The sequence below is a fragment of the Mastigoproctus giganteus genome, chromosome 3 (assembly GCF_048544385.1).
Source record: "Mastigoproctus giganteus isolate SK-2022 chromosome 3, ASM4854438v1, whole genome shotgun sequence".
NCBI lineage: Eukaryota > Metazoa > Arthropoda > Arachnida > Uropygi > Thelyphonidae > Mastigoproctus > Mastigoproctus giganteus.
The window spans coordinates 163,104,517-163,117,777 of record NC_143577.1 but is presented as its reverse complement, the minus strand read 5'-3'; the positions used below and the strand labels follow the sequence as shown (position 1 = coordinate 163,117,777).

The 13,261-nt window shown below is 37.6% G+C and overlaps 1 protein-coding gene across 3 annotated transcripts in view; it reads left to right on the top strand.

Annotated features, from left to right (window-relative positions):
• Nucleotides 1-13,261, top strand: part of LOC150088377 (serine/threonine-protein phosphatase 2A 56 kDa regulatory subunit delta isoform-like) — a 484,719-nt gene that overhangs the window by 91,645 nt on the left and 379,813 nt on the right. For all 3 annotated transcript variants that reach the window (XM_090369471.1, XM_090369470.1, XM_090369472.1), the window contains exon 3: nucleotides 8,544-8,658. In XM_090369471.1, the coding sequence (XP_090225597.1) occupies nucleotides 8,544-8,658 (115 nt within the window). The remainder of the gene's footprint in view (nucleotides 1-8,543; nucleotides 8,659-13,261) is intronic.

The window sequence follows — 13,261 nt, the reverse complement described above, 5'->3', positions numbered from 1 at the left end:
ATAGTCCCAAGGGAAACTTTGAGACTATCACGCTTATGTTCATGAACTGAGTGGGGATTTTCAGATTCCCATATATAAGAATTGTCTGTTAACTTTACCAATCAGGTAGAATGTTGCTTCATCACTGAAAATGACATTTTCCAGAAAGTGTTCATATTCATCTGTATGGTTACCAATGTGAGCAGTGAATTCCTTTCTTTGTGGTTTGTTCGTGAGGCTAAATTTCCTGTAAGTTTGCACTCTGTAAGCATAGTTTCAATCTCTTGCACACCACCCTGTGTGCTGTTTCCTGTGGTATTTGAAGCAGCCGGCTTGCCTTGGATAGATATTGTAGGATTTCTGAAACTTTATCTGCAACTAGGGCCTACCTGCTCCTTTTTGGTGTGGGACACTGCTGGTGTCTTGAAACTTTCAACCATCGACTTGCCGATTATTCCATAGGTGGATCTTTCTGAAATTCCCACTGAACGAATTGCACAACTTTTTTCCTCCTGCATTCTTGTGCAAGAGAAAAAGCTCGTTCAGTTGCTTTGGTAATTAAAGCACACCATTTTAAGATACCTATTAGTAAAATTTTAATCAAGCTTCATAATTTGGTGAATAATTTATAGACACCTATATAAGATCCCACTCATATACCCAGACAACACATGTAAATAAATTATGTAAAAATTTATCCCTCAGCATGGAATCCCAAGTGATGAGTAGTACTTGTGGAGCATAGTTGCGAAACATGGAGCTAGAATTTGGAGCACTAAATAGTGATGGCGCCTCCATAGCCAGGTGGGCAGGAGCAGCAGTGCGTAGCACACGCTTCTTGATTAGACCAGGTCATGGTTTAATCATGGTCTAATCAAGCCCATGACCACCATATACGGAGGATGCAGAAAGGTCAGGGAATGACCATCGCATATCCTCGGAGCAATATGGCCTTAGTTGCTAATGCTCCCAAAAAACCAAAAATAATATAATATATAACTAAATAGTGATGCTGCCTTAATAGTTGATGTGCCGTAAAAATTTAAAACAACCAGCTGCCCAATAGCATAAAAGATAGCAAACTAGTAGGTTCAATAGCAGAAACAGCCACACGTATTTCTCATATATCAATTACCAACCAACAACCTAATGAAGCTGCTGTAGACAGTAGCAGGCATGTTGAATAAGTACAAACTTCACCTAGCGAAACAACATTTGACCCATGGCAGGCAAGTATAAAATAGTTTGTTCTCTCATCAGCCTATGTAAATTATGAGTGGGATATATATCATGCCGACCGGGCTAGCCGAGTGGGTAAAGTACCTGCCTGGCAACCCAAAGGTCGCGGGTTCGATTCCCGCCTCGGGCTTGGATCAAAGTACTGCAAAAAAAAAAAAACCTTGGGAGGTGCAATATGGCCACAGAAGCCGATGCGCCAACAACTACCAAAATAAAAAAAAAAAAAAAAAGATATATATCATACTTGCACTCTTGTTTATTTAGGGCCAAACAGTTGCCACAAAGTCTTTGTATTATAATGCTATCCAGACCAAGCATATGCTCCTTGAATGTTCAGCAATGGAAGACAGTGATAAACCCATTTCATTACCTTGTATAAACAACATGAATCAGCTTCCCTCAAGGAAATGGTTCTGTTGATGTGTTTTGTTTATACACCAGAGATGTGAGGGGGGGGGTCAAGTTTAAAATAAAATATAATATCTAGGAGTGTTTCAGTACAGTATTTTTTTTTACCAATATAGATAATTAGCCACATTTCAAATGATTTAAAAAGTTTTGTATTTTTATTTAGCAGAGATACCTTATCTAGAATTGTAAATATTGTCAACAAATTAATAAACATAATACATAATGCAGTAATTATTTTATAGTATTTAGCTAATTAGTTTTTATGAAATATATATTTCTTGCTAGTGGTCTTGAAATGAATATTCTTTGAATTTTTATGGTAGTTACAAATCTGACTTAGTAGTGTTGGAATTTATCTACACTTTGCACCAGTAACAAACTATAAATAAAATTGTTACCTGATTGTTAAGTATATTCATATTTACATTACATATATTGGAACCATTTTAATCTGTAACACATTTTCAATATTGTTATCAGGTATATATGTTGGGTATAATATTTTGAAATATAGTTGCTTTTGGAAACCAAATTTCTGTTTTAATTATAACCAGTATTTGTCAAATATGGTTATATTTTTAATAGAGGCTAAAAAATGTGATTTTATTAATTCATTATTCATGTTTTAAATATTATTTCACCTACACCAAAATAATATTTAAAATAATATTGATGTTTTAAATATTATTTTAGTGTAGGTGATTTAATTTGTATCATAGTTACAGTTACACAATTGTTATTGGATATTCAGTTTGTTTATTTGTAAACAATCTTAGTTAAACAAGCATACAAAGGTTAATAGGGTTTTTAATGACAGTAAGGATAGTACACTACTGCAACAAGATCTAGAAAAGTTGAGCAGATTGGCTGAGAGGTAGCAACTGAAGTTTAACATTGAAAAATGCAAAGTACTGTATATGGGTAGCAGTAACCCTAGAGTGACATACCAACTGTGTGGTACTACACTCGGGTAGTGGAGAATGAAAAAGACCTGGAGGTACTTGTGCAGTCTGATATGAAGTTTTCTGAGCAGTGCAGACAGGATGCAAGGGTTGCTCATGGGGGTCTTGTCAATGATATATAGGAATTTTGCTATCAGGGAAATGGAGATGATTATCCCCTTGTAAAAGGCAATGGTCAGGCAGCAAGATTAGTGAGCAGAGCAAAGGGTTGCTGTTATGAAGATAAGCTTAAGTTCTGCAAATTGCAGCATCTGGAGACTAGGCACCCGCAAGGTGATCTGATTGAGGTATATAAGGCTTTGAATGGTTTGAGCAAACTCTATGCTGATGGGATTCTTCCTCTTGCTCAGATTCCGCACCTGATGGGGCATAAATTCAAATTGAGAAAAGACTGCTATAGAATAGATGTGCATAAATTTGCTTTTAGCAGTGGGCAGTTAATTGTTGAAACAAGCTTCTATCTGTAGTTACAGAAGTTGACAGCTTAAATGAATTCAAGGCCAAACTAGACAAACCTTTTAGCATTAGTAGAGGCATATGATGCAAGAAAGCAAGCTTATGCAACATCAGCCAAAAAAAAAAAAAAATCCACTTCACTCTGTTTGTTTGAAATACCTGTCCAGCTGAGCCTTAAATTCATTTAGGCTATCAACTTCCACGACAAGGGATGGAAGGTTGTTCCACCAACCAACTACCCGCTGGCTAAAGGCAAATTTCCGCACGTCTATCCTACATCTTTCTTTCCTCAATTTGAATTTATGCCCTCTCAGGTGATTATTCTGAGCAAGAGGAAGAATCCCATCAGCATTGAGCATGCTCAAACCATTCAGCGCTTTATACACCTCTATCAGATCACCTCGCTGGTGCCTAGTCTCCAGACACTTTAATTTGCAAATCTTAAGCCTTTCTTCATAAGAGTACCCCTTTGTTCCATTCACTAATCTTGTTGCCCTTCTCTGTACACTTTCCAGCAGCTCTACATCCTTCTTGAAATGAGGTGTCCAGACCTGTATACAGTACTCAAAGTGTGGCCTGACCATTGCCTTATACAAGGGAATAATCACCTCCTTATCCCTGCTAGAAAAATTCCTGTATATCATTGACAAGGCACCATGAGCTATTCTTGCAGCCAGTGTGCACTGCTCAGAGAACTTCATATCTGCCTGCACAATTACCCCCAAGTCCTTTTCATTCTCTACCACTGTCAATATAGTACCACAGAGTTGATACATTGCTCTGGGGTTGCTGTTTCCCATATGTACTACTTTACATTTGTCAATGTTAAACTTCATTTGCCACCTCTCAGCCCATCTGCTCAACCTTTCCAGATCCTGTTGCAGCAGCATAGTGTCAGTAGTGTTCTTGACAACCCTGCCAACCTTTGTATCATCTGCAAACTTGTACATTAAGCTTGATATACCATCATCAATATCATTTATAAATACAGAAAACAATAATGGACCCAACACTGAACCCTGAGGGACTCCACTAATAACATTAGTCCACGATGAGCAGTGTCCATTGATTACCACTCTCCGTCTTCTCCCCCTTTATCCATAGCAGCAGTTTACCTCCAATGCCACACTGCTCCAATTTGTGCAGCAGTCTTCCATGTGCAACAGTATCAAAAGCCTTTCAAAGATCCAAGTATATAATATCAAAGTTATTCCCTGCATCCAGTTCTTTTGTGACGGCATCATAGTATCCAATCAAATTGGTCAGGCAAGACTTCCCCTTAACAAAACCATGCTATGTCTGAGCTATAACTGAAGTCTTGTCTAGATGATCCTGCAGTGCTTCTTTAACCAGTGCCTCCATTAATTTTCCTGGAACAGAAGTTAAACTCACAGGTCTATAATTACTTGTCGGCCTTTGATCCTCCTTTGTGAATTGGGGTCACATTTGCACATCTCCAGTCTATGGGTACCTCCCCTGAGTCCAAGGAAGCTCTCATAATTATGGCTAAGGGTTTGCTTACTTCCTTTGCTGCCTCCTTTAATATAATTGGATAGAACCCATTCACCCCAGGTGCCTTTCTTGTGTTTATCTTCAATTTCCCCTCCACTTTACTCTCAGTTATTACAAGATTCTCTAGCTTACTGCCAGAGTTGAATACACCTCTGGCATTCCCCTTGCTGAATAACTCCTCATGTGTGAATGTTGATGCAAAATATTCATTTAGTTTGTTAGCTACCTGAGCAGGATCATCAACAGTTGACCCATCAATATCAAGTGGACCAATCTGATTCATCCCCTTCCTTCTAGAGTTTACATAAGTAAAGAACTCGCCGACCAGGCTGGCCGGGTGGGTAAAGTGCCTGCCTGATAACCCAAAGGTCACGGGTTCGAATCCCGCTTCGGGCTTGGATCAAAGTGCTGCAAAAACCTTGGGAGGTGCATTATGGCCACAGAAGCCGATGCGCCAAAAACTATCAAAAAAAGAAAAAGAAAAAGAGTAACTAACTCTTTACTGTATTTCTTTGCATCCCTTGCCAAAGAGTTCTCATAATCTGCCTTTGCCTGCCTAACCTTCTTTGTAACTTAGTTACAGATCAACTTGTATCTATCATAGGCTTCTGTGTCACATGTTAATTTATATGTATCCCATGCAGGCTCTACTAGTCTCTGTCATATGTCTCATTAGTTTATCTGACATCCATTTAGGCCTACACCTTGAACAATATTTCTTAGTTGGTATGTAAAGCCTAGTAGCTTCCAAGATAAGTTCTTTGAATGCTTCCCATTTTAATTTGCTGTTTGTAACATCTTGAGTTGGTCCCACTGTATAGAATTTAAATACTGTCTCAGACCATCGTAGTCGCCTTTACGAAAGCAATAACCCTTCCCATTACTGCTGATGGTAGTTACCTCTTTGAGTAAATCCTACTTCAGCACACTGTGATCACTGCCACCTAGTGGTTCATTTATCTGCAGATTCTTAATGCATGAAGAACCCACTACGATTCTTCAAGAGTATTACTCCCTCTAGTTGCCTCCCGAATATGTTGATGTAGAAAACAATCATCCAATAAATCCACAAAAGTCTTGCTAGCGTGTGAGTGACCAAGCCCACAAATTCCAGTCAATATCTGAGAAATTGAAATCCCCCATTATAAGACTCTGATGTACTGGCCCACTATTTCCCTGTACAGTTTCTTTTTTATACTCATCAAAATCCTTAGGCCTATAGCACACTCCTACTCTCAATTTTGATCTCCCAATGCTTGTGTCACACCAAACTGACTCGACACTGGACTGTCTAGCAATGTCGACTGGCTTCACTTCCTTGGATTTTATGTGTTTTTGAACTAATAGCATAACCCCTCCTCCCTTCCTATCCTTTCTGTAGATGTTGTTCTCTCCAAATTCCAGTTTCTGCATTCCTTATATCTGTGTGACACCACGTCTCTGATATCCCAACAATATCCGCCTTTGATGCTTTGAGCAATACCTCAAATTCATCGAATTTATTTTCCAAACTCCTAGCATTGGTGTACACGCAAGTATACATGCACCTGTTTCTAATCTTAGCTACCCTAACACAATCCTTGTGTTTACTTGTACCGCAATGACTCCCAGCAGTCTCTGAAATATCCTGCATCTTGTTTTTCAGGCTTCTACTCATTCCAATAGAAGCAGTGCAAAAATCACTTTCACCTCTGCCAGTGGCTACTGTTAATCTATTAGTCTTTGTATCCCCCCAAGCTAGCAGTTTTTTGACCCACCTAGCACTGCCTCGATAGCATCAGCAAATATTCTTGCACCTTTCTATTTAAGTGTATCCCATCCCTGTAGAAGCAGTCTCTCCTGTTAACAAGTACAGTCCAGGCTGAAAAAAATTCTACCCCTTGAGCCTTACACAATCTTTCCAGGGCTGAATTGATCAACAAGGCTCTCATCATATACTCCCTCCTATCGTGTCTGGGCAGAAATGCAGACACTTTCAAATTCAACCCTTATTCACGGCTTTTTTTCAACATTGACCTGTACTTGTTAAGTAATTCTGTCGATCTCCTACTCTTGATATCATTAGTGCCAACATGTACAACTATATCACCTTTTGTGCCCTTAAAAGATGATATCCACTCTACAACATCATCAACCTTTTCTTCCTGGCAGACATACCATGGTCCTGTTCCAACTTTTGGAATGAATGGATGGGTGAAATCGGAAGGTGTTTTTTTTTTTTTTTTTGCTTGATGCTATATAAGCTTGCTTTTTTGTGTCGTATGCCTCTGCTAATGCTAAAATGATTAATAGTTTTCAAATAAACATAATAGTTATTTTCTCATGCATAGCCCCAAATAGTTTTTTTTTTTTTAACATGAGTTGTTTTTAAAAAACAAAAAAAAAATTAATCTCTGCAGTGGGACATTACTGATTTCAGAGGTGGAAAGTAGAGTGCAGCATAAAGTTTGTACATTACAGTTGTAGATGATTAACTAATACCATAATCTTCAAAAACCTCCTCAAAAGTGCAGTATTAATAGGACATAACTTGTGCTGGCTGCTCCATGCAAGGGTTTTTAAGGGATTTTGTATGTATCATCAAAGGGAAGGGTTTTTACTTTTCTAAAGGAGAATATGTTACTCCCAGTGACTTCTTAAATTCTGTGTCATGGTACCAAATAATGCTGTTACTAACAACAAATTCTAAATAGGAAACATTCAGGGAAATAATCATAGAGACTACTAGGCTTTTCCTAGCAGCTAAGTAGTACAGTTCTTAAATGAATGTCAAATGAACTATTGATACACACATGGCACGGAATAAAAATGCGTGGGATGCAACTGAATTATCAGGTGATACAAAAGTCTGTGGTAGATATGAACCGGTCTGCAATCAAGTTACAAAGGAGATTAGGCAATCCATTGCAGATTACGAGAAGTCTCTGCCAAAGAATGCAAAGAACAGCAGCAAAGACTTCTATGCTTATGTTAACAGTAGAATGAAGGGGTTGAATCACCTTGGGTCACTTGATGTCGATTGGCTAATGTAGAGCTGCTTGGACGGGTACAGAGAAGGGCAATGAGAATGGTAAGGAGAACAAAGGAGTGCTCTTACCAAGAATGGCTTAATTTCTGCCAACTGCAGTGTTTAGAGATTAGGCACCTGCGAGCTGATCTGATTGAGGTGTTTAAGGCTTTGAATGGCTTGAGCAAACTCACTGATAGGGTTCTTTTTTTTTTTGGTCAGGCTATACATATGAGGGGGCATATGCATAGTCTGATTCAAATTGAGGAAGGATGGCTGAAGAATAGATGTGGAGAAGTTTGCTTTCAACCAACAGGTGGCTGATTGGATCAAGCTTCCATCTGTTGTTGTAGAAGTGGGTAATTTGAATAAATTTATGGAACAACTAGACATATATTGGGGCAGATGGATAGATGACATAGGATTTTTTTTTTTTTTTTTCAGCTGATGCTTGCTTTCTTTCATCATCATCTTGCAAACTTTTAGAGGGAATGGATGTGTGAATTTTTTTTATTTTTTTTTTGGCTTATGCTACATCAGCTCACGACACTTGCTTTATTGCATCACATTCCACTATTACTATTACTTGTTTCAGCTATTTGGAGGTGTATTAATCCATTCCATAATTTTCTGTAGACCTGTATTCTTGGGTATGAGTGAGACATAACTATATGTTTGTTTCATTTGTGAAGTGCGTAACAGTATAACATTACAGTGCGTAATGTGTAACAGTTCGCCAACAATCATAAATAAACGAATCTAATACATCTTTAAAATTCTATAAATAATGCAATCTTAGATATGTTTTTATTTAGCTAACTGTGGTTCGAATATTTTGAATCCAAAATATCTGCAAATGTGTATTGTACATGATATATTAAGGATATAAATGTAAAATTAAGTTAAGTTTAAAGCTTAGCAAATCTTTTGCATTACTGAAACTGGATATCATTTATAATTATTTATGTTCTGTGTAGATAGACAAGAGTGATCTTAACAACAAGACACAGTTTTTCAAAGTAGAAAAGAAACAAAATTCTTCACGTTCCATCATTAAAAACAGAGAGCTGCAGAAACTAACACAGATAAAAGGTAAGTAGTTGAATTACTTTTTTTTTTTGATTTTATAGTTTTAAAATATTTCAAAATTTTATTTATCAAATTTTGCAGACCTTGTGAATTACTTTACATTTCATAATAATGTAGTTAAATGTAATTTATACCAAGATGAATATTCAAAGTGACACATTGGCTTGCTTTTGCTTAGTTATGTGAGGTATTGTTATGTGTGTATTTTCATTAATTAAATGAGAATATAAAACAAGAAAACTCCGCAGATGCCTTTCTACCTGTTACAAAAATGAGGCATAGTTTTTTTTTGTCCCTTCAGAACTACAAGGAACAAGCTATAGTCTTATAACCCACAAGTTAGTGAACTTAGTGTTTCCATGAATTGCTTTGGGGATTATTTCATTATAATATCATGCTCCTACTTTTAGCCCTTTAAATGCAAATTTTGTTAGAAATAGAGTGAAAGTTTTGTTGTTCTTGTGATAAATTAGACTTTAGCCCATGCTTCTGAAAGAGCATGGAGCTACACTGCAATGTTTTTAAATGTTCTCACATTTGGAAATATGCTGCAGTAGGTATTGACTTGCCAGCTTTTACAGTCTTCCCGTAAAATTTCCAGAAATCACTTGATTTTAATGGTGTTTTTTTTTTTTTTTTTTTTTTGTTTGAGGAAGTTCACTTTTTCCTCCAGATATCAGTCAAGTTTGCATTATGTTTCTCCAGTGTGGATCTATCTTATTTACCCATGTAGGCTCAAAACTGCCATTAAGTTCTCAGCTCTGCTCATGTTTAGTGTGAAGAACAAGATAATACTGAGCATGTGAGCTACTAAGATTCATATTCTTATCTGCTTTTGGTTTCTGCTGAGGACAGTAAACCTTCGATTTAACAAACAAACAAAAAAAAAAAAAAAATTGAGTGGCATCACTGTACCACTATACAGTAATGGTAAATTATCTTCTACTTATTTTGTATCAAGTAAAGTCAAGGAAAATAAAATCATGTTTTTTATTGTTTTTTTATTTCAGTATTTCTAATTAGCATTGACAACATAATGCAAGGAAGCAAAACTTGTATAGAGCCTTAAAAAACAAGCTTGATTTTTTTATTCCTTCCAATTATTTTGAGGGTTTAGTGTCAGACAATGTTAACTACAAAATCATTTTGCAGTAAACGTTTTTGTAATTAACCAAGAAAGTCATTTGACATTTTCTTCTTGATTTACCATAAATGTGCTTAAAGCCCAAGCTAACTTGTAAACTATCTAGAGAAATACATTTCTATGACATGATATGCATTTGTTATTTGTATAAAGTTAAACTAAAGTTGTCTAAAAATGCAATTTTGTAGGTAACATCTGATATTAATTCCTCAATTTGTCCAAACCTTTAAAATTTATTCAGACAACCTACTTCACAATACTAGAAATTTATTCAGTTAATCAATTACTCTTTGGCTGGCATGCTTATTCCAGAATTCAACTGCTGCTGCTCATAGGTGAACTACCTTTTTCTTTTTTAATTTGAAAATCAAATTCTTGTGTGCCTCCACGTGGCTAGGGACGGGAGTCGGGACGCAGGTAGCTTACTCCCTGCCTCCTGGCTGCTAAGACTCCAGGGCCGGAAAACAACCACCATCATAACACACACTTACACACACTTGCCGGCTATAAATAACCTACAGATGCTACAGTGGTATATAGGGGTAACCCTGGAGGCCGCAATCAATACAAGAATCCCTTGTGCCTTGTACCTTTACTCGCCAATATTCTCTAAATGATTATGAGATACTTACTGTGTTCCTTTTGATGTACCATGAATTATGAAAAAGTAATTTTTTGTTTGGCATTCAACAGATTCCACTTGAGCAATAGAGTATGCTTCTTTTACTCAACTCCCATACTTGTGTGGCATCTGTAAGATATATGAGCAAGAACTGTCTAATCTTGCCATAGAGCTTTGGTTTCACTGACTCTGCAGAAACTAAATTCAAAAAACTGGGGGGGGGAACAACTATTCACATGACCAGCTATTTATGTATTGGGGCACTCACTCATTCCAGCAGCTCTACATCTTTTCTAATATGAGGCCTTCAGACTTGTGTGCATACTCAAGATGTGGCCTGGGGGGGAACAACTATTCACATGACCAGCTATTTATGTATTGGGGCACTCACTCATTCCAGCAGCTCTACATCCTTTCTAATATGAGGCCTTCAGACTTGTGTGCATACTCAAGATGTGGCCTGACCATTGCCTTATACAATGGGATAATCACCTCCTTATCCCTGCTAGAAAAATTTCTCTATATCATTGACAGAACTCCATGAGCTGTCTGTGCAGCCTGCCTTTCTGTACTGTTCAGAGAACTGCACATCTTTTTCATGTTCCACAACCTGAGTGTAGGCCAAACATAGTTGATATATTACTCTGGTGTTTAACAATCATAGTGACAAAAAAATCATGAACAGGCACAATATGGCCCAAGAGGCCCTTGTGCCAAAAAACCCAAATACAACAACAACAACAACAACAACAATCAGTGTTAAACTTCAGTTACCATTTCTCAGCTCATCTGCCTAACTTTTATAGATCCTGTTGCAGTAACATACCATCATTACTGCCATTAGCCACTGCCAACCTTTGTATCATCTGCAATGTTAAGCCTGATATGCTTTTATCAGTATCATCGATAAATACAGAAAACAAAAATAGGCCCAACACTGAACCATGGTGGAATCCACTAATAACATTAGTCCACAGAGAGTAGTGCTCATTGATTACTGCTCTGTCTTCTCCCACTCAACCATCCCTTTGTCCATAGCAGCAACTTGCCCTTAATTCCACACTGCTTTAATTTGTACGGCAGTTTTTTATGTGCAATATTATCAAAAGCTTTCCTGAAATCCAAGTATATAATATTGGAATTATTTTTTGCATCCAGTTCCACATTTTAGTATCGAATCAGATTGGTCACACAAGATTTCCCCTCAAAAAAACCCATGTTGTGTTTGACATATAATTGCACCCTTGTATAGATGATATTGCATTACTCCTTTAACCAGTGACTCTTATTTTTTCTGAGCAGAAAGTTAAAATAACAGGCCTGTTATAACCATGTTATCCATTGATCTCCCTTTGTGAATTGGGTATACATTCACACATCTCCCTGCTTGGGGGATCTCCCCCAAATCCAAGGATGCATCCACCTCAGGTACCTTTCTTATGTTTTGACTTCAACAATTTCTCTTCCACTTTCCTCTCAGTTATTATAAAATCATTTACTTCTCTGTTAGAGTTGGATAAACTTCTGGCATATTCTACCTAAAGAATTTCTGACATGTGGATGTAGATGCAAAATACTCATTCAGTTTGTCAACAGTCGAACCATCGATATCATGTGGACCCATTTGATTCATCCCCTTCCAGTGTTTTTGCCATTTTTTCTTTGCATCCTTTGCCAGAGATTTCTCATAATCAGGCTTTGCTTGCTTAACCTCTTTTGTGTATTGTTTACAGACTAGTTAAATGTTAGTAGCTTAGGTTATTTTTAGTTAGGCATTTTTTTTTCTCTGCCACAAGTCTCATTTCATCTCGCATCCATTTAGGCCTGTATCTTGAAGAGTATTTTTTGGTGTGAAAACCACAGGGGCTCACATCTGGTGAGTATGGGCTTGGCACACCCAGGTTCCCGAGCTAGATATCATCATTCTTCTCTTCCTTGGAGATTCCCTTCTACTTTTGACTCTTGTTTTCTCTCTCTCTCTCTCTCTCTCTCTCTCTCTCTCTCTCTCTCTCTCTCTCTCTCAAGATAACTGAGTAATTGTTTTTGGCAAAAGCCTCAGGCTTCCTTGCACCATATGGCTAATAATAATAAAAGCCTAGTAGCTTCTATGATTAATTCCTTGAATGCTTTCCATTTAGAATTTTCTGATGGTAACATTAGCAGTTGACCCCACTGTATAGATTTACCAACTGTCTGAGACCACTGTAGTCACCTTTATGAAACCAAAAATCTTTCCCTTTACCCTTGATGATAGTTACATATTTAAGGAAATCCCACATTAATACACTGTTATTACTGCCACTTAGTGGTTCTTTTATCTGCAGATTCTTAATGCAAATGATCACTGCTGATAATCAGATCAAGAGTAGTATTCCCTCTGGTTGCCTCTCTAACATGCTGCTGCTGCTGTAGAAAACAGTCATCCAATAAATCCACAAACATCTTTCTAGTGTGTGTGAGTGACCAACCCACAAGTTTCAATTAATATCTGGAAAGTTAAAATCCTCTATTATAAGACATTCTGATTTACTGGCCCACTCTATTTCTCTCTACAGTTGTTTGCTGCATTCATCAGAGTTATTAGACCCACACTCCTCTGATTTTTGCTTTCTCAACTAAGTGCCCAACCAGTGCTGGCCACAAGCATGTTCAACCGGTTCTGCTGAACAGGGCCCCATACCTGGCTCTTTCGAATAGGGCAACGCACACAAACAGGCTAAGTAATAATATCATCTGCATCTTTTCCGAAGGCGCCTCCGTAGCCAGGTGGGAAGGAGCAGCAGTGCGTAGCACACGCTTCTTGATTAGACCGGGGTTCGAGCCCGTCACCACCAAATACG